The following is a 20,382-nucleotide window of genomic DNA, read 5'->3' as shown; positions in this document are numbered from 1 at the left end:
TAGTTATTACTAGCATAAAAAATTAAAAGCGTGAATCCAATGTAGCATTTTTCGTCTAACGATATAACCATAGCAGTTATGATCCTTCCACAAGGCTAAACGGATTTTTTTTGAAAACCCTTTAAAATTACTATCATTGATACTAAAGAGACTAGAATAACAAAGAGGCGCCATGTTCCGTTTGAAATTCCGATTCAGCTATAGAAGCTTATAGCTGAATTCGAATTCCAAAAGGAACATGTCGTCTCTTTGTCATTCTAGTCTCTTTAATTGTTACCAAGTCTTCCTTAATATGATAGGTAACATTTTTACAGCGATACACATCACATAAAATTACTTTCCGCTACCATTCGACAACATAAAAATGACCTTCATAGTATGTTTCTGTTCCTATCGAACACGATTAACCTTGACCTAATGATCGGTTTTTCGACTTTTGCACCATTTACGGTTCTGGTTTTCGAACGCCACATTAAATTTGCCCTGCATTCCTAATTCACTTCACGAAATAGCCACGGGTATTCCACACATATCGGAACCGAGGCGGTGGAAATTCAATCGAATAATGAACCACGCCACACCACACCCATCTCCGGTTAGGGACGGGAACCTGCGGATAAAGGGCTATTTATCATCGGACTTAAAACATAAAAGCAACAAAACATGTGATATCATCATGACGTTCTCGTTTACCCGCAACCCATTTAGAACAAACTCTGGATCGTGTCTGTGTATTGAATGCTAGCTAAAAGTGAACAAGCCGAAAGGTCGTCGTCGTTGAAAGTGAATGAACCATTCATGCATTAAACCGCAAAAACTTTAAGCTATTGACTGTCACATGTTGATGCGGTATAAACATTAGTATGTACCGTGAATACATAGTATGTAACAACAATCACCAACGCCGTGTTTGGAGGCACAGGTGGGTCCATTGTTGAATAATTTGTTGGTTGAGATCCTTTGAATGAGCGAGCATATTTTTTTCGTTCGACGAGACGAACAATCAGTCATTGTTGTAGTTTCTATTTCTAATTCAGAATCTAAATAGGCTTGCTGTGACAATCCACTAAACGATCAATGTGCAGTAAATTGTTATACTAGAAACGATGCAGTAAGATTCATGGACAATGTGTAACATTTGCGTGTTTATATCCCAAAAATTAGCATGGAATTTTTATTCTCAAACAAAGCCAATTTCACAGTAACTCGAATTTGATAAGAAACCATGTGGTATAAATATAGGAGGACAGAAAACATGCAAATATGTTGGCAATCAAAAACCAAGAACACGCATGTCAGAATCACAATCCGACACCATACTATCGGACAACTACACCATTACAAGAAACCTTACTTCCAATAAAAAAAAATAAAGCCCAAAACTAAAAGCCGAAACGCCAGATGGTAAAAATATTCGTGTCCACTAGAAAACAGACAGAGAAAGAATGACCGGAACAACGGTGAGAATGAAGAAACAGTGAAAATTCACCTTTTTATTGGAAACACCTAGAAAAGATATGTCTTCAAGCCGGAATCGAACCTGCAGCAATCTAGTTGGGTGCGTTGACTACTCCGCCAGAAACTGGGAGATGGCAGGATCGATTCCTGCTTGAGGGCATATTTTTTCTCAGTGTTTCCAATAAAAAGGTGAATTTTCACTGTTTCTTCATTCTCACCTTTGTTCTGGTCATTCTTTCTCTGTCTATTTTCTAGTGGACACGTCCATAAAAATCCTTGGAAAAAGGAAAAAAACAAAGACTCACGTCAAACAAGGAATATAAAAATATTCGGTTTGCTGGACCAAGACTGTGACAGAATCGGAATCACAATTTGTGTTCCTGGGCAAACCCCAAGTAAAGCGTGATATCCCGCAAGAAAAGAAGCATATTTTAAGCTGATGAGACCTAATGAAATCGAAACATTTGGCTTGGCTTAGCAAGCTAATGCAATATGCACTATGCTATATTATGCATTGTAAGGACCAATTTTGGCAAAAACTATTTTTTCTCCATTAAAGTGAAAATTGTTTAAAATCATCTTTGCGGGTAAAGAGCACAAAATCTATTACTAAATTAGTTATGGAATTTCCGTTTCGACCTTAAAATGAGCTACTTTTCCTGCGAAACATCACGCATTCCAAGGGGTTTGCTCAGGAACACAAATTATGTCTCCGTTTTTTGTAGCTAGCGTCAATCCGGCGCTCCTGTCAATCCTGTCACTAAGTAAGTGTCGGATTCTGATGAGACAAACGCAAATTCCATAACTAATTTAGTTGTAGGTTTTGTGCTCTTCACGCACAAATATGGATTTAACCAACTTTCTCCTAAATGAAGAAAAAAATAGTTTTTTTTTTCAAAATTGTTCTCCTCTAAGGAGAAATATAGCACATTGAAACCAATAAATGTTTCACATTTCTTCTGAGATTTATAAAAAATTTAAATCCATTGAAGAAATTAAAAAAAAATGTGGTTTGAATGAAAATTTAAAATTATATTTTCTGTTTGTATTGAGGCGAATTCTTTGGTATCTTCTATAATCTTTTCTGATATTTATAGTTTATGTTCCTTCTGATCGTGTTGAAATTGATGGAGTTATATTTAACGAATCTATTAATTCTCATGGTATACTCAACCATGGATCAGGAGTATTTACAAATAGCAGCATTTCGTCCTTTCAGGCTTTAGTGAACGCCTGCATAGAACAGTCTTTGAAAATAATAACTCTAAACTCATTACGTCTAATGGTATCCGTGTAACATTTTCTGGATCTGTTCTTTCAATTTTTTATATGTAAATAATGTAATATTTTGGGATCATATTCTCACGCCCAAAGTAATGCACTGTGATCATTGCCAACTTTTCAGTCACACTCAGAAATTTTGTTCAAATAAAACAAAATGTAGAAAATGGAAACCATATTTTTTTAATTCATCCGATGAAAAATGTATTTTATGCAAAGGAATGAATGTCCTGCATATATTAATTGTAAATCTCAATTATACCGAAGAACATTACCCAAACGCAAAGTTTTATATGCTACATTACTTAAATCTTCTACACCTATCTTTCCTACTAATTTTTTTCGATTTACTTTCTAATAATGATGATAATTATACTTCAGATTCTCAACATTACCTTAAATCCTAGATAATTCCCTCTAAATAAACCTACATTATCTAGCGATAGTTCATGGTTTTCATAAAAAAGTCTCTGAAAATAATCATTTAGATCTCCATGAATAAAAATCTATATTACATAAGATTTTAATGAAGCTTATTGAATTTTTAGGATGTAATGTATTTTGGATAAAATTCTGCTCTTTTTATTAAGATTTCTAATCTTTTTATTAAAATCTCATTGTTCAATTATTATAAAATTTGTAGCAACAAAATAGTAATTGTTTGAAATTTCTTCAATGACATTTTAGAAGCATTACAGTAATGTTTCGATTATATCACTATGCGTTTATATCAATACTAGTTTATAACACCCTCGATTATATCACGGTTTTATCTCGATTATATGACGCTTTTTGAAAAACAGATACGGCACACTACGTTTTGATCCAATTAATCCACAGGTGGTGTCCTGGTACTTTAAGGATTTTTTACAATTGATTTGCTTATTTACATGTAGGGTAATGAGCCTATTATTGGGTTTCGAACTATTTCGTTAAGGGTTCATATATGATGAGGTCGGTCAAAAAGTCGAACTTTTTTATTCTTTTATCTTTAAGTATAGATTCTTATGAAAGTATCTGAAATTTTTATAGAGGTCTAAGCAGTAGAAGCAAAGTTATAGCGCTGTTCATCTTGTTGTGACGATATGTGACGATGGGGAGGTAGGGTCTCAAGCAAAGCTACGTAGCTTTCTTTGAATTAGAAAAATTTAAATTGAGTTGTGCATCTTACTAATAATAAGTACAGAATAATAGAAAATCACGCATTTATTTAAATTTGTTTATATATAGCTAGTGTTTGTAATTATTCTGGCACGTAAAAACATTGCATCGACTCTTGATCAATAATCTTAAAGCAGAGTTGAATCGAGTGCTCCGTATTAGGCATTCCACAAGACGTTTGTTTGACGATTCAGCGGTAGGTTTTGTTAATACATTGCAACTGCGTCAGTGTCCTAGACGTCAAATAACTCAATGCTTAATTTTGACAGTATTATAGGAATGAATTTACATGCGAAACAGCAAGAAAGGTGGTAACATTTGTCAATGCTTGCTGAATCTCTGTTACAAAGACTTACAATCTTAACCGTTTATTTACCATTTATCGGTCAGAATCATTTCAATTCAGCTCGCGATCTGTTAATTAGAGGTGCGCGCCACGACGCACAGTGGCCGGAGGCTGGCCAAAACCTCAAAAATTTATTTTTGAAATATTGATATTTTATATTTTTCCTAAATTTCTCATGTATTGAATGATGTATATTCAAAATTTTATGATCATTGGATAAGCACACGATTTTTAACACGAGTTTAAACGTACCAAAGTCCGGATTTTTTAATGATTTTCAATTCTGAAACCACCATTGCTCTGTTCACTTCAAATGCATGTTGCTCTTTTGATTGTAGTCCGATTTTAGCACAACTAGTTTCATTGTGTAGAGGAACGAAAGAACTTGGTTAGTGAGTAAAATTCATTTGGTAAATTTTCTTGGAACTATGACTTTTTAGTTTAAATATGTTTAAGGTGGTCAGATCAAAAATACTTTGTTCACTAATGTATTCTGTACAAATTTCGGAATCAGTTCGGAACGGTCACATAGTATACATTCTATGTGAAATTACCTCTACTTTTCGAATATCATGGTCTCGTTCTGCGCCTAGGTGCGCAAAAAGTTTTAAGCAGATTTTGAAGCTTTGTTGCTGATATGGAGACGCATGGTGTTTCGTGTAAAATAGTTAGACAATCTACAGTAAACCAACACGTTCAACAATGGTTTTTAAGTAGTGTTCTTTATTTTTTATGATATTGTTGACATTGGTGAACAGTAACGGAAAATCTATCATGAAAACGGGATCATAGTTATAAGAAAGGTTCAATGACACTGTATGGAAAAATGCATTTAATATTTTACGACTTTTGACATCAAAAATGAGCTCAGCACCTCAAAATTAGCTTAAATTGTGATTTTCAGCCAAATTAGGTAACATTTGAGGTTTTGTCCGACTTTTGTTTGAAGAGCCGCCACTGTGCGACGCCGCCGCTGCGCCGCGCCGGCGATTGCATGTAAAAATAGTAAGCACATCGGCGTGAAGCCGGCGCGCCGCCAATTTTTACCTGAAATCGGCGGCGCGGCGCACACCTCTACTGTTAATGGCCCTCGTTCGAGAAGAATTCGAATAGATTTTCCTCGGATTGAATGTTTTTGACATGTCTTGTGCTCGAACAACACTGACAGATAAATAAGAAACAAACGATTGAGATTGTGATCCTCCAGAGATTCAACGTCCTTAATTTCTACTATTGCTGCATTTCAGCAGCTATCAAATACCTATCTGTCAACGTTCCAAATGAGCTGCTTTTGAGGATAAATTAATCACTTAAGAGGAAATAACTTTCGAGCTGTCAAGGAAAAAAATATGATTCATAATGTCTTAATTGCCAGCAGCAATACATAACACGTCTTCAGTATATGAATAAAAATATTGAGAAATAAAGGAGGTTGTTAACAAGCTACGTCATTATCTAGGGAGGGTTAGAACTTTGTGACAAAATGCTACAAAGGGGGAGGGCGATTTTCAAATTTTCTCAAAAATCTTACGTCATTTATGGCTGAACCCTTACGTGGGCGGAGGGCGTGGCGCGAAACCGTAAACGTGAATAATCTCGAAATAAAGTTTTACCAAAAACGTTGTTGCAATGACTAGGATTGCCAAAATAATTTTCGGCAGATTCCAATTTTTGTTTTAAATTCTTCGTAACTTATTTCCCGCGTCTTTAACGGGGCGTCTGGTGTCGCAGGTAAAAAATCGATTTTTTTATTCGCTTAATTGTTAGTTATCCGCAGGAAAACCTAACAAAATAATCAGAAACACAAAACACGTAGGTATGCCAAGATATGCATTTTCTCTTTAATTGATGTGAATACTGAATCGTAATCTCTTCGAATACAAGGATTTTAATAGTTTTTTTTTTTTAAATTTTAATGAATATGTACCCAAATTCATCACGTGCCAGCTTCCTTCAAGTTCAGTTTTGGGTGGTTCAACAATTTCAAGAAATGGTACGGGATATGTAACATGAAGCTGCGTGGGGAAAAATTGTCCGCTGATGCCATACCATTTGACCCAATGCGTTGAACAAAGATTGCAGACGCTGCTCTAACCAACGGCTTCAAATTTGTAGTGTGATAATAGAAACATGGCAAAAAGAGGATCATTACCCTACTATGATGTATACTTTTTGAACACCTTTAACTTTTTATAACTTTTTGTTTATAGAAATACATGGGTTAATGCTTGAATGTAACTTTTTGTTTTATTTTGAATATATCACGCTTCAAATATAATCACACTAAAATATAGACCGACCGTGATATAATCGAAACATTACTGTATTCCAAAAAATGATCACTTGAAATCACAAATTTGTAATAATGATGCAGTTATTTTCTGAATTTTGTGCAATTTAGTTAAACCATGCAAAAATTTTCCATATTCCTTCTTTCAATATTATAAAAAAGATATAAACTTAGCTTTTGGTGGTGCTATGCTTAGCATTCGCCAAAATCTTAAAGCATTATTCTCTTGAACTCCCTTCTTCCAATTCGATTGAATGCGTTGAAATAACAATAAAAAATAAAATAATTCCAAATTTTCTATTCAATCAATTCATATTCCTACAAACAACAGATTTTCGTCTTCAGAATTCAAAAATATACTTTCTACTGTTCCAAAGCCATATTCCATACTAGGGAGTTTTAATGACCATAGTTTTTCTTGGGGTTGTGGCAGGGAAGATGCCAGAAGTCTTATTATTTTAGATATTATTGACGAATTACATTTAATAGATTTTAATAATGGATATCCAACCAGAATTATTGATTTCCTAGTTATGAATTCTTCAGTTGATATTTCTTGCATGTGTACTGTTCTTGGGAAACTATTGATGAGTTAAATGGTAGTGACAACTAATTTAAATCATTGTGTTGAACACATTATGTTTGATTTAACTAAAAATATTGAATGGACTAAATTTTCTAATTTAGTTTCATCTTCATTAGAAAATTTTGATTACTGGTTCAAACAATTAAATCATCCGGTTTAATTAATGATTATTTAAATAATCTATCGTAAAATGGATATAGCTTCCATAACATATAATTAAATTCAAAAAACGTAATTATCGGAACAAATTGTATCAAAATGTTGATGAAAATTATTCAATGTCCACTTTACGGTCGACTGCTAGGAGACTGTGTAATTGCACTTTTTCTCCATCTTCTAACTATGAATATTAAGAAAATCGGGGTGAGCAATTTGCATCAAGAATTTGTCCGGATTATGTTTCTTCTAATATTTAAATATTCACTTAACTATTTTCTAGCCCTTTGTCTCATTTAGGTTTACCCATTTCATTGTAAGAATTCAACTATGTTTTATCTACCTGTAATAGTAGTTCTCCCGGTTTAGATAAAATAAAATTTATTGTTCTTCCTACTTTACCTCATAATAGACAAATACGTGTAGTAAATTCGTTTAATAAAGTGTGGGGTCAAGTAGGTCAGTTTTTTGGCGAGCTCGTGCAGTGGTATTTGTCCACACTGATTTTGACAAACAAGCACTCGTTGGAAAGGTTATACATCTAGCAATGTTTTGACAATACTGGTTTTATGCCTGGCTAAATATTTTTCAAGCTAAATACAATAATGCTATGGTACTTTTTTAGATGTTTTTAAAATCTGGGGGTATTCGAGGTTAAATTCAACAATATACATGCTTTGAAAATCGTCGGTTCAACTTTTATTTGAAGAGTATTAATACTGCAGATTATTTAAAAAATAAATTGACGTCATTCAGGTAAGAAAATGACAAGTGTGCAAATGATGTGAAAAATCATGCGAACAGCGAAAGGAAATGTTGAAAAAATATGTTGTTTCGTCAGCTGCGTTAGGCTTTGTACTTGCGAATGACATCTTCGGTGTCCTCGTCATCGTCGCCAGAGTGTGGAATTATAGTTGTTCATTCCGGCTCACGTGGTTGATTAGCTGTGAAACGATCAGTAGTGATTTATAGTGCCCCCAAACGGCTGACCTATCGTGCCCCAAGTGTATGTTTCATGTTGATGGCTGTATTTTTTTTAAAGCACAAATATCTGAAAACCAACACAAAGCTCGTGTTCAGTATCAACTTTTACATAAGAAAAAAAACTCACTTGACATTTTTTACATTGATTAAATGTACTGTACAGAAGACGAAAGACAATGCGTTTTCGCAGAATAACACGCGAAAACATAAATGACGCCGTAACTAATACAGCTAATCCGCGGTAACAGCCGAAATGACAGTCGTCAACTATGTTCTCTACCGTGTATCTAATTCACACAAGATGAGCACCTCTGCAATAACATAGCAAAGATAATTCCCTATACCTATTGTATCCCATACCTATTTGACCCCATTCTACTTTACTTTTGTAACACAAAACATCTTACCTAATGATTGGCGCGAAATAAAGGTTGTAAGTATTCTCAAACCTGGTATGAATCCATCTTTAATTGATAGTAGACGTCCTATATTTTTTTTTTTTTCATACGTTTATTTGACACGGCATTTGCAATAGCTTTTTACGCCAGTTTCTTTTTTTACATAGCACGTTACAAAAATCCTTAAGACTAATTTTAACTATACTAGTACTTTGTCTAAAACTAACACTGAAATCACTTTATTGTTTGCTTTTTTCCTTACATTGTTGTATTTCATACTGATCTAGTATTTTCGGGTGTATTTATTTACTTTTTTTTCTGTTATTGTCTAAATTTAAAAACTAAATATTCTAGGTTCCTTTAATTGGTGAATGATTAGCCTTGGATGAGAGTATGAGGAGATGAATTTAATTAAATTTTGACAGACGCTGTTTTTAGAAAATGATAGATAAGTTCCATGTATAGAGGATCGCGATACGCCAGGATGTCTCTAACAGGAACATGGATTGGTCTTCCTCGGACTTGTAAAGAATCTACTAATTGTGATCTGGCTTCACGATATTCAGTGCAGGACCAAACAACATGCTCAATGTCATGGTAACCTTCTCCACAAGCACAATGATTACCCTCAGCGAGCCCAATACGACGGAGATGCGCATCTAAAGTATAATGATTGGACATGAGCCTAGACATCACACGGATGAAGTCCCGACTTACATCCAATCCTTTGAACCATGCCTTCGTTGATACTTTAGGGGTAATTGAGTGTAGCCATCGTCCCATATCTCCATTGTCCCAAGATGTTTGCCAACTAGCAAGTGTCCTCTGTCGAGAAGCGCTATAAAATTCATTGTAAGCGATGGGTCTTTCATATATTTCACCATCTAGTGCACCAATCTTGGCTAAATTATCAGCTTTCTCATTGCCCGCAATAGAGCAATGGGCGGGGAGCCACACTAGGGTAAATTTATAACATTTTCTGGTCAGGTTACTCAGAGATTCTCGTATCTTCCCCAAAAAGAATGGATCGTGATTATCAATCCTCTTTGAGCGTAGAGCTGCAATTGTGCTGAGACTATCAGTGAGGATAAAGTAATGGTTCGGGGGTAAAGTATTAATTATTTGCAAACTATAGTGAACTGCTGCTAGTTCCGCTATATAAACAGAGGCGGGTTCTGCAAGTTTGAGAGAAATTGAAAAATTATTGTTGAAAATACCGAAACCAGTGGCCTCACTGATTCGTGACCCATCAGTGTAAAACATTTTAAGGCAGTCTATGTGTTGATATTTACTTGTGAATATTTTAGGGATCTCCCGCGAGCGTAGATGATCCGGAATTCCACGAATCTCTGCTTGCATGGACGTGTCGAAGAATAAAGTGGATTCAGGAATATCTAGTATATTGACGTATGTGGGAACATACCTAGCAGGCGTTATTTCTTGTGACATGTGATTGAAATACACTGTCATGAATCTGGTTTGGGGTTGAAGCTCGACAAGTCTTTCAAAATTTTCAATTACCAGTGGGTTCATAACCTCACATCGAATAAGTAAACGAGAAGAAAGATCCCAGAATCGGTCTTTTAAAGGAAGAACTCCCGCTAGTACTTCAAGACTCATCGTATGGGTCGACTGCATGCAACCTAAGGCAATTCGTAAACAGCGATACTGTATCCGTTCCAGTTTAATAATGTGAGTGTTCGCAGCTGAACGGAAACAGATGCACCCATATTCCATTACTGAAAGTATTGTTGTTTGATACAATCTTATCATGTCACTTGGATGAGAACCCCACCATGATCCAGTTATTGTTCGCAGAAAATTTATCCTTTGTTGGCATTTCGTTATTAGATACCTAATGTGGCCTCCCCATGTGCCTTTAGAATCGAACCAAATTCCAAGGTATTTAAAAGTCAGGACTTGGGCTATCGTTCTACCAACCAACTGAAGCTGAAGCTGAGCTGGATCACGCTTCCTTGAAAAAACAACCAACTCTGTTTTCTCCGTAGAGAAATCGATGCCTAACTTCAAAGCCCAACTTGATAAATTATCCAAACTATCTTGCAGTGGTTGTTGTAAATTTAAGGCTTTTGGTCCTGTAACAGAAACCACGCCATCATCTGCAAGTTGTCTTAGAGTGCATGGGCTGACAATACAATTATCAATATCATTCACGTAAAAATTGTAGAGAAGGGGGCTTAAACAAGAACCTTGTGGGAGGCCCATGTAACTTATTCTGAATGTTGCCAAATCGCCATATGAAAAATGCATGTGCTTTTCTGACAATAAGTTGTATAAATAATTATTTAATATTGGTGAAAGACCACATTGATGTAGTTTCTCTGAGAGAACATCAATGGAAACAGAGTCGAATGCTCCTTTTATGTCTAAGAACACAGACGCCATTTGTTCTTTTTTTGCATAAGCTAGTTGGATTTCTGACGAAAGTAGCGCCAGACAATCATTCGTTCCCTTTCCCCTCCGAAAACCAAACTGGGTATCTGATAGCAAGCCGTTCGCCTCAACCCAATTGTCGAGACGTCGTAGGATAATTTTTTCCAACAATTTCCTGATGCAGGATAACATTGCAATCGGTCGATACGAGTTATGATCGGAGGCTGGTTTTCCCGGTTTTGGAATAGCGATAACTCTCACTTGTCTCCAGTCGTGCGGGACAATGTTCTGCTCAAGAAGCTTATTGAATAAATTCAACAAGCGTCTTTTTGCTAGGTCAGGCAGATTCTTCACCAAGTTGAATTTAATTCTGTCTAGTCCCGGAGCATTATTGTTGCATGAGAGGAGTGCAATTGAGAATTCCATCATTGTCAAGGGCGAATCTATGAAATCGTTACTTGTGGGAGCATCGCGAGTGATTTTCTGCGCAGGAGCAGAATCGGGACAAATTTTCTTGGCAAAATTAAATATCCAACGATTCGAAAAATCTTCGCTTTCATTAGTCACGTTTCGATTCCTCATTCTTCTGGCTGTGTTCCAAAGAGTACTCATTGATGTTTCTCTTGACAAGCCATTAACGAAGTGTCTCCAATAACTAGATTTTTTGGCACGACGTATACTGTCAAATTTGTTTTGCAAAATGAAATAATTTTCAAAGTTCTCACGTATACCCCCTTTCTGTTTCATAATTTCTTTGTAGGCAACTTGTTTAGCTTCATATGCATCAGAGCACTCTTTGTCCCACCAAGGATTAGGGGGCCGTCTATTTATTGTCATTCCAGGATTGCATTTCGTTTGGGCTTGTTCTGCTGCTTCAATAATTAAACCCGCTAGGAATTCATATTCTTCGGTAGGGGGTAGCTCTTCTGTCGAAGCAAGAGAAGTGGAAATTAATGTTTCGTATGTTTTCCAATCAATATTTCGTGTTAAGTCATAAGGAACATTGATTGAATTCGTAAGGCCTAATTCACTGTTAATTGAAACAACGATTGGCAAATGATCGCTACCGTGAGGATCAGGTACAACCTTCCACGTGCAGTCTAACCGAAGTCATGTCGAGCACAGAGATAGATCTAATGCACTTGGACGTGCAGGAGGTCTGGGGATGCGTGTTGTTTCGCCAGTATTTAAAACTGTCATATTAAATTCGTCACAAACATTGTAAATCAAAGAGGATCGATTATCATTGTAGAGGGAACCCCACAATACTCCGTGCGAGTTGAAGTCTCCCAGTATCAGACGCGGAGCAGCCATGGATTCCACTACCTCAAAAATTTGACGTTGTCCAATTTGAACTTTGGGAGGTATATATATAGAAGCGATAGACATGTCTTTGCCTTTAATGTTCGTTTGGACAGCTACAGCCTCAATGCCCGCAAACAAGGGGATGTTAATTCTATAGAAAGAATAGCACTTTTTAATTCCTAGAAGCACTCCTCCATACGGGGTGTCTCGGTCTAGGCGAATAATGTTGAAATCATTTAAGTTGAAATTAATGTTTGAGGTAAGCCATGTTTCACATAGAGCAAAAGCATCGCATTTTAAATTATGCAGTAAAATTTTTAAGGAATCAATTTTAGGTATGATACTTCTGCAATTCCACTGTAAAACAGTGATGGAATCTTTCATTGGAGGAGGTGAATTACCCATTGAAAGATACAATCGCTGCAAGGATGGGCCATTGAGCAATCAGCTGCTCTAAAAATGTTCTAATTGTTGGGAGGAAAGCTGAAAGTATACTCTTTAGTGGTTCAGAAATATTGAATGCTTTAAAAATCCAATCAACAATTTCAGAAAATTTCAATAATCCTACCCCCGGCTGAGGCTCAGAGGAAGTCGAAATTTTATTATTTCCAGTAATGGTGTTCTGTTTGGATTGTACGTTCCCAAAACCGGGCGGAATTGATTTCGGTTTTGAATCGGAATTTTTCGGTTTTGGGCGCAGTTTATCTATTGGTGGAGAAATTTTAAGGCCCTTGCTTGGCAGCTTGGGAAAAGAAGACTGTTTTCTTTTTCTGGAATTTCCGGGTAAAACAAATGATGTACCTTCGCACGCTCCGTCAGAGTCAGACTGTTCCGAAAATAGAGATGTGTAAGTGTTTTCTAAGAAGATGGGTTTAGGGGTAGCATTTTTCAACATTTCTGCATAGGAGCGCTTAGACCTCTCCTTCAAGGATCGTTTAATTTTATCCTCACGCAATTTATAAATGGGGCATGCAGGGACCTCATGTGAGTTTTCTCCGCACATTAAACATTTTTCTGAATTTTCATTACATGTATCCTCTTGATGAGAACCCCCACATTTGCCACACCGTGCCTTATTGGAACAGTAAGTGGCTGTGTGGCCAAGCTGTTTGCAATTAAGGCAATTCATTACACGAGGGATAAAAAGGCGAACAGGGAGACGAATCTTATCGATAATGACATAGTTGGGCAGCGCAGACCCAGCGAAAGTCACTCGAAATGAGTCAGACAGTCGATAAACTTTTTTATCTCCTTCGTGTGATACTGAATGCAATTGCTTGCATTCAAGTATTTTTACGTCTTTAAGTATGGTGTCTTTGAAACGACCAACCCCATGCTTAACTAAGTCATCAACAGTCAAACTCGATTCTGTGATGACCCCATCAATTTCAATTTCCTTTGAAGGAATATACGCTCTATACTCACGCGTAAAAAGCTCGCAAGAAGCAATTGCATTGGCTTGTTTGAAACTACCAACGACAATGCGTATTTTATCTTTATTGACTTTGACGATCTCTTTTACATCCGAGAATCGCGATGTCAAATCTTTAGAAATTTGAATAATATTTAGCGCCTTTACTTTACGCCTAATAAATACAATCCATGGTCCCGTTGACGACTCTGGGTAAATTTTAATTCTAGTCGGATTTACATTTTCAGCATAAGGCTTAGGGGGAGGGTCTGTTACTCGTTCTCCCATCTCTTCATCCATTTTACCTAGCAAGAAAAACTATCACAAAAAGGAATGAAAAATATACCTGTTATACCTGTAGAACACACCTCATGTGTTACGTTGTAAACTCGGTGCCCGTTGTTTGACAATGTGACACCTGCTGTTCTTCTTCGTCGCGTTGCTTCTTCAGTAGAGAAATAGTCCTACCTGCAACACTTCAAAACTCTCTCCGATTAAGCTGCTCGTCGGTATCACCACCACAAGCGCGCTCTCTCCGTTTCCACCACCTCGGTAGACAAATGTGGCTACCTGTGGCTTGCTGCGAAAATCCCACTGTCGATGCGGCACTTTTCAGTGCCACTTGTTTTCCTTATTCGTCGTACCACTTCTGCGGTAGACAAATAGAGCAAATGGGTCTACCTGTGACGCTTCCCTCTCGTCGATTAGAATTGCCCGACGACACCAATACACTATATTTTTTTCTGTGTGTACAGGCACGATCACTGTCGATCTCTGCCACCGCGGTAGGCAAATTCGTCTACCCGCGGTTTGCTGTCAAAACACCACTTGTCGAGGATGCCGTTGACCACGCCTCCGACGTATCAACTGTCGACTCACACTTAACAAACTGGTCTCTCTCTCTCCCACAATAACGCATACAGCGTCTCGCACTCCGTCACTCTCTCGAGAACAAATCCTTCCACCTGGAGGCACAACCGTCTCGGTCGGTTGCAAAAACTGTTATGAGTAGACGTCCTATAAGTCTTCTTTATGGAATTACTACAAAGAATTATTCTAAATTGCCTTGAGATATGTTCATTCAAGAACGAGAACAAATTTTATTTTATATTTTGTTTCAATAAGAAAAAAGACATCATAAATGCTTTATAAAACTACTATTCTATCAGTTTTAGAATACGGTTATGCATTTCATATTTTCTATTTTGTTCATTTTATCATTTGTATATTTTTCCTATTATTTTAGTTTGGTCTTTTTGCGTTGTGTAGATTTTTCCAGTTTTTTTTTCATTTCATCAAATTTTGAATTTTTCCACCGTTACCGTATATAGATTTATTTATTATGGAACCCTTAGTTTTTTTATCTAATTTCGTCAGCCTCATATTGCAAATATTGTATGAGCTCTAGCAAACGAACCAAATCATATCTGGAGCAACTGTTCTTGTTTTAAAGATGCAAAATATGCAACAATAACAAAATCATTTTTGCCTTTCTCATATAAAGAAAGGCTATGCAATCACTCCAAAAAACGATTTTCCAATCGAGGCCCGGAGTGTCACTCAAATCCCATTCCATTCAGTTCGTCGAGATCGCAAAATATATGTGTGTCAAATAATGTCACTCAATTGTCTCGGAGATAGCTGAACCGATTTACACAAACTTAGTTTCAAATGAACGGTATAACTCTCCCATAAGACGCTATTGAATTTCTAGTTGATCGGACTTTTGGTTCCGGATTTACGGACTGAAGAGTGCGGTCACACAGCAAATTCCCATATAAACTGGTAACCCTATGATGTCCGAATGATGTAATACACATGCAAATACGTTCAACGTAATACCTATCGTAATACCTCATAGGTTTAAAATCTATTGAAATGAACATCAAATTACTTCGATTCGCAGGACTAGATCACTGATGGCGAATCAAAGATTATTGGAATATATTGTCCACTATCGATAATTCCGGAAGTCCCGGATTCCGGGAATATTTCATTATCTAAAGCCACTTCGGTGATGACTGAACCAATTTTCACTAACCTAGTCTCAAATGGAAGATATAATATGAAGTTCGGTGTTGAACCCTCCATCTACTCCTCCACCCCCTTCTATCACCACCCCCCCCCCTCTCAGACAAACCTCCCGCCTGCATTCCCTTCATCCGCCCCGCATACTAAAATAAGTTAGATGATTCCCTACGCATCCTTCCCCTCCCAATTATATCCCTTCCCTTCTCCATGAAGGGTTGTCAATTCAGCGCCGAATTGACGCTAGCTGCAAAAAACGTAAACACTATTTGTATTTTTGAGCAAACCCCTAGTCAAGCGTAATGTCTCGCAAGACAAGGAATTCTTATTAAGCTAGTGCTCTTCACGCACAAAGACGGTTTGAAACAATTTTCTCCTTAATAAAAAAAAAAAAATTACCAATTTTTTTCCACTAAGAGAAAATATAGTATAAAGCATATTGCATTGACTTGACGGCGCCGGTAGTTGAGTGGTAAGCGTGACCACCACTCATTCCAGTTGGACTCGGTTCAATTCCAGACGAGGTCGTTGAGATTTTTCTGAGGTGTCAAAATTTGCGGTCACGTCTTCCTTCAGAAGGGGAGTAAAGCTGTTGGTCCCCGGTCCATGAAATTGGTAGATCGATATCTAGTCCAGGTAATGGAATCACCACCTCTCTGGCGTCGGTAAAGAAGAAGTATATCCAACTTCTATACTATACTAACAAAAATATATCCTCCTGCCGTGATACTTGTGGAGTGCGCAGTAGTATATACGGCCTATAGCAAAAGCAAGTATCGGACTAACAATTCCTTCCCTTTCCTTCCGCGATCTACGTTCGGGCATGGCCAGCGCCGGTATTGATCAGAAACATTTTAGGATTACCAGGAGTTGCACATTGAAAGATGTTTCCGCTAATCCCAAGCATAATTATCTACTGATTCCCTGTGCAACTTCAGCTAGTCCCGATCGATAACGGAGTAGCAGCCAGAGGTTGTCGCACAAGCTCAAGCTCAAGCCATAAAGCATATTGCATTGACTTGCTAAGCCAAACCTAGTTTCGATTTCATAAATTCTCATCCAAAATTTAAATTAAAGCAAGTAGAAATCATATTTTCATGTGTGCAACAGATTGAAATCTTATATTGGTTTAAGTTCTTGCTTTATTTTCAAAAATGGCATGACAAAAATTTTGATCTCATTTGGCTATCATTACATACGTTGCGTTTCTTAGAAGATTTTTGTTTTATTAGTATTTTTCCGTCAAAACATTAAATTGAATACTTATTTCGCTATCAATAAAAAATTTCAACATCTCAAAGAGTTGAGCGAACCCCAGAGTGCTGGCAGAAATAGTTGTTTGTTTGATATCATAGGGCAAATTATCTGCTTTCTATTCTGATCTTTTAACCATTAAGATGACCAAAATCACCAAACGTTTCATTTTGATGCCACATGATTTCAAAATGCCTAAAAGGTCGAGATCTAATGTAAAAGCAAAATCACAAAGCTTGCTACTTTGGTAGTCAACAGGTCTTGAAAAATAAAACATTCTTGCGGAAAAAAAAATCTTCCTTGGAACTTTGAACATTAAAGCCACATTTCAATTTTTTTACAAATAACATGACCACGGGGTTCTAGAGGCCCCAAACTTCGGGTAGTTTTCATTTTTATTCGGGGGGGGGGGGCGTCCGGGCCGTCTGGTCTACTACATCTTGATATACAGGCATAGTCCAAATTCGTCGAACTAAGTCGATTGGTACAGGAGGTTATTTGCTTATTTAGGGCTTAAGCCTTTAAGCTCATTCGCACATATCGTACACAAGTAATGTAAAACCATTTTTGGAGCCTTCGATACGCTAACATTTTTCAATTGATATTTTTTTAAGATTTCTGGAAAAGGAAGAATATACCTTTTCAAATGACATGCCATTTAAAGCTGTTAAGTATCAGAGAATGCAGGAACAACAATATTAAATTGTCATTTTTTGGAGATTTTTTCATGCAAAGCATATAAATTTTTCAACATTGTTTAAAATGTCCCTGTTTTGTTCACAATTTTTTCCAAATCAAGAATTCTCTGGCAACAACTTTTGGTGTGGTATTGTCACTAACATCAGAGTTGTACCATATCGGTTAGCTCGAAGGTGCACTTTTCGCTATGTATCTTTATGCAATTATTTGATGAGACCTTCAACTCATTCCAGGTCACTCCAAATGATAATTTACCAACTGAACAAATGCCTTCGTATTTTTATTGAGACTATTTCTCATTCAAATAAACTGGTATAAAACTGAGATGCCCTTCTGAACCACAGTAACCAAGACTTATCAACCCTTTTGTTCGCAGCACATCTGCTGAAATCTTTTCCCGATTTGTACTAGTTACAGAGTGAAAGGTAGGTATTACAGCAGCTGTTATTCCGTCACAAACGATTTGGCACCGAGTGAAAATAACCTGGAAGGATTTTAGCAGCTCATCGCGAACATGTTCACCCATCACCGCCAGCGAACAAATGGACAAAACAAAACGGACACAAAACCACACCCTACTGTGGCACACAGCCTAGCTCGCCAGCCAATCAGCAAGCGCTGGTGCCTTGTACTAAAACCAACACCAGTGCAGCTCATGCATCCCGCTAGGTTCGAGCATAAAATATAGCTTGAACACATGTAGCACGTCGGATTCGGGAGGGGTTCGCCCGCACCCACACGGCCTATGCTGGTGAGGCGCCGCGGTGGGTTGGCAACGGATGTATGCAGTGCCCGTAGCGCGAGCGCTAGTCTCAGTTCGAGTTAGTCAACCGATCGATAAGGTTGTTTGTCACGTGAAGCACGTTCCACCGTTCGGTGTCGACGTCGCGAAAAACAGTTCGGAGCAGAACTGGGAACCAATGATACTAACCGAAGAAATCTGCCCAGTCTGAGCCAGTGGGTGTGTGGAAACGCTAGGATGTGAAAATCGATCGGTTCCTCCCGTCTGGTGATGAAAATTTGCTGACAGTGAATTTTTATGTGGTCAAATGAAATAACGAAATTACGAATGTCGTAAAATCTGATTGGAAGTACGACTTTAGTTGAATCTTGTTTGGTGAAGGTGATTTTTCGCTGGTGAGAACGAGAACAGTTTAAAGAAATCGAAATTTTGAAGCTGATGTGATTTCGGCCCAGAAAAGCATGGAGATGTTAAAGCTTATGATGGATACCAGTGATTACATGGCCAATTTGACCGGTGTGAATAACAACAACAACAATGAAATTATCAAGAAAGATCTGCATCGGTCGCCAAGCCCAGAGTACAGGGTACCGCCGATAAATCTGGATGAGCTTCCCGAGGCGTTACTTTGTGAGTGTGTTTTGATTACAACCTGTAAAAGCCAATTATTGTGTATTTGAAAACATCTGTTTAAATCTGTAACAAAATGTGCAATCGAAATTTGTACACTATGAAAAGAGTGAGGAGTGCAAACTACAAGTACTATAATAGAATTTACTTATAGTGGGCGGCAAAGCGTTACTAATGGTGAAATACACGCATATTGATCGAATCCCAACACCCTCAGATAGGAATAGATTATGCAAGTCGAAAAAAAACCGTAATACTATGTAACGACAAAAAACAAAAATATGTTCGCAAACAAAAATCACCTTCATCTAAAGCAGTGCCCTTGTAATGTTTTCAACAACAAAAATACCTTTAACAGGCCGTCAATTAGGAAGGTCATAACTATGGCCATTTTTATTCGATTTGGAAACTTTTGGATGCCTTGGATTGAGAAACTCATCCACTTTTAGAACTGAATAAATACATCCGCTTCCCGGTAATGCGGATCTCCGGAAAGATGAATAATTGAATAACTCCGGAATGTCCGTTCCGGGCTCAGATCAACCATAATATATATTCTTCAGAGACAATTCCAATACCCAAAATGTCAGTATTCCATTGTAATTCGCAACTAGTATCCCAATACCTGAACATGCAAGATGAATTCATCCGGTTTATTTTCACAGCGTCTAGAAGTAGACGAGTTCCTGAATATAAAACATTCAAAATTGTCCAAATTGTTTGAAAAATACCATAGTTATGAGCATTTCAGTACCCGGATATCCTTGTCGGCATGTTACGGGGTAAAAAAACTCAGAAGCCCTTCCTCAGGCCCTCGTTTACCGCATCTTAAATTTTATTCGCCCAAAAACTATGCTTGGTAATATTCCAAGATACCACCTAATATAATTTTCCTGCTTGGGGAGCAATAGTGGAATATCATGGATTGAAATCTGACAATATACCCTGCTATCCTGTCGAATACTTAACGAATAATAAATTTTTATGACAATGAACGAAAGGACTAATTACTTCACTCTGCAGTATATTTTTACAAGGGCTCTGGCGGCTCAAAATGTAAGGTGCTGATCTCAAAAGCTACGCGTCGTGTGTTCGTGCCCCTACCAGAAAATATTCTTAGTGATTAGTAGAATCATAGCCCTGTAATTGCTCTGTACACCAAGAACCGATTTGTAAGTCTGCCAAAAAAGAATGTCAAGTTCTGCAACGCAACGTAGTTCCCAGTATTTGTTATTGTTGTTTATTCATTGAAAGATAAA

The 20,382-nt window shown here is 37.3% G+C and overlaps 1 protein-coding gene across 4 annotated transcripts in view; it reads left to right on the top strand.

The window, feature by feature from the left end:
* The window catches only part of LOC131685760 (LIM/homeobox protein Lhx3), a 196,646-nt gene that overhangs the window by 149,044 nt on the left and 27,220 nt on the right, over positions 1-20,382 (top strand). The window contains exon 1 of one of the 4 annotated variants that reach the window (XM_058969697.1): positions 18,549-19,123. The exons of the other annotated variants lie outside the window; for them this stretch is intronic. Within the exon in view, the coding sequence (XP_058825680.1) occupies positions 18,955-19,123 (169 nt within the window). The 5' untranslated portion in view covers positions 18,549-18,954. Of the gene's footprint in view, positions 1-18,548; positions 19,124-20,382 lie in introns of those variants that run through there. 4 annotated transcript variants of the gene reach the window in all.

Source organism: Topomyia yanbarensis, chromosome 2 (genome assembly GCF_030247195.1).
Source record: "Topomyia yanbarensis strain Yona2022 chromosome 2, ASM3024719v1, whole genome shotgun sequence".
NCBI classification, from domain to species: Eukaryota; Metazoa; Arthropoda; class Insecta; order Diptera; family Culicidae; genus Topomyia; species Topomyia yanbarensis.
Note: the sequence above shows the minus strand (reverse complement) of the source record. Positions and strands in the feature narration are given on the sequence as shown.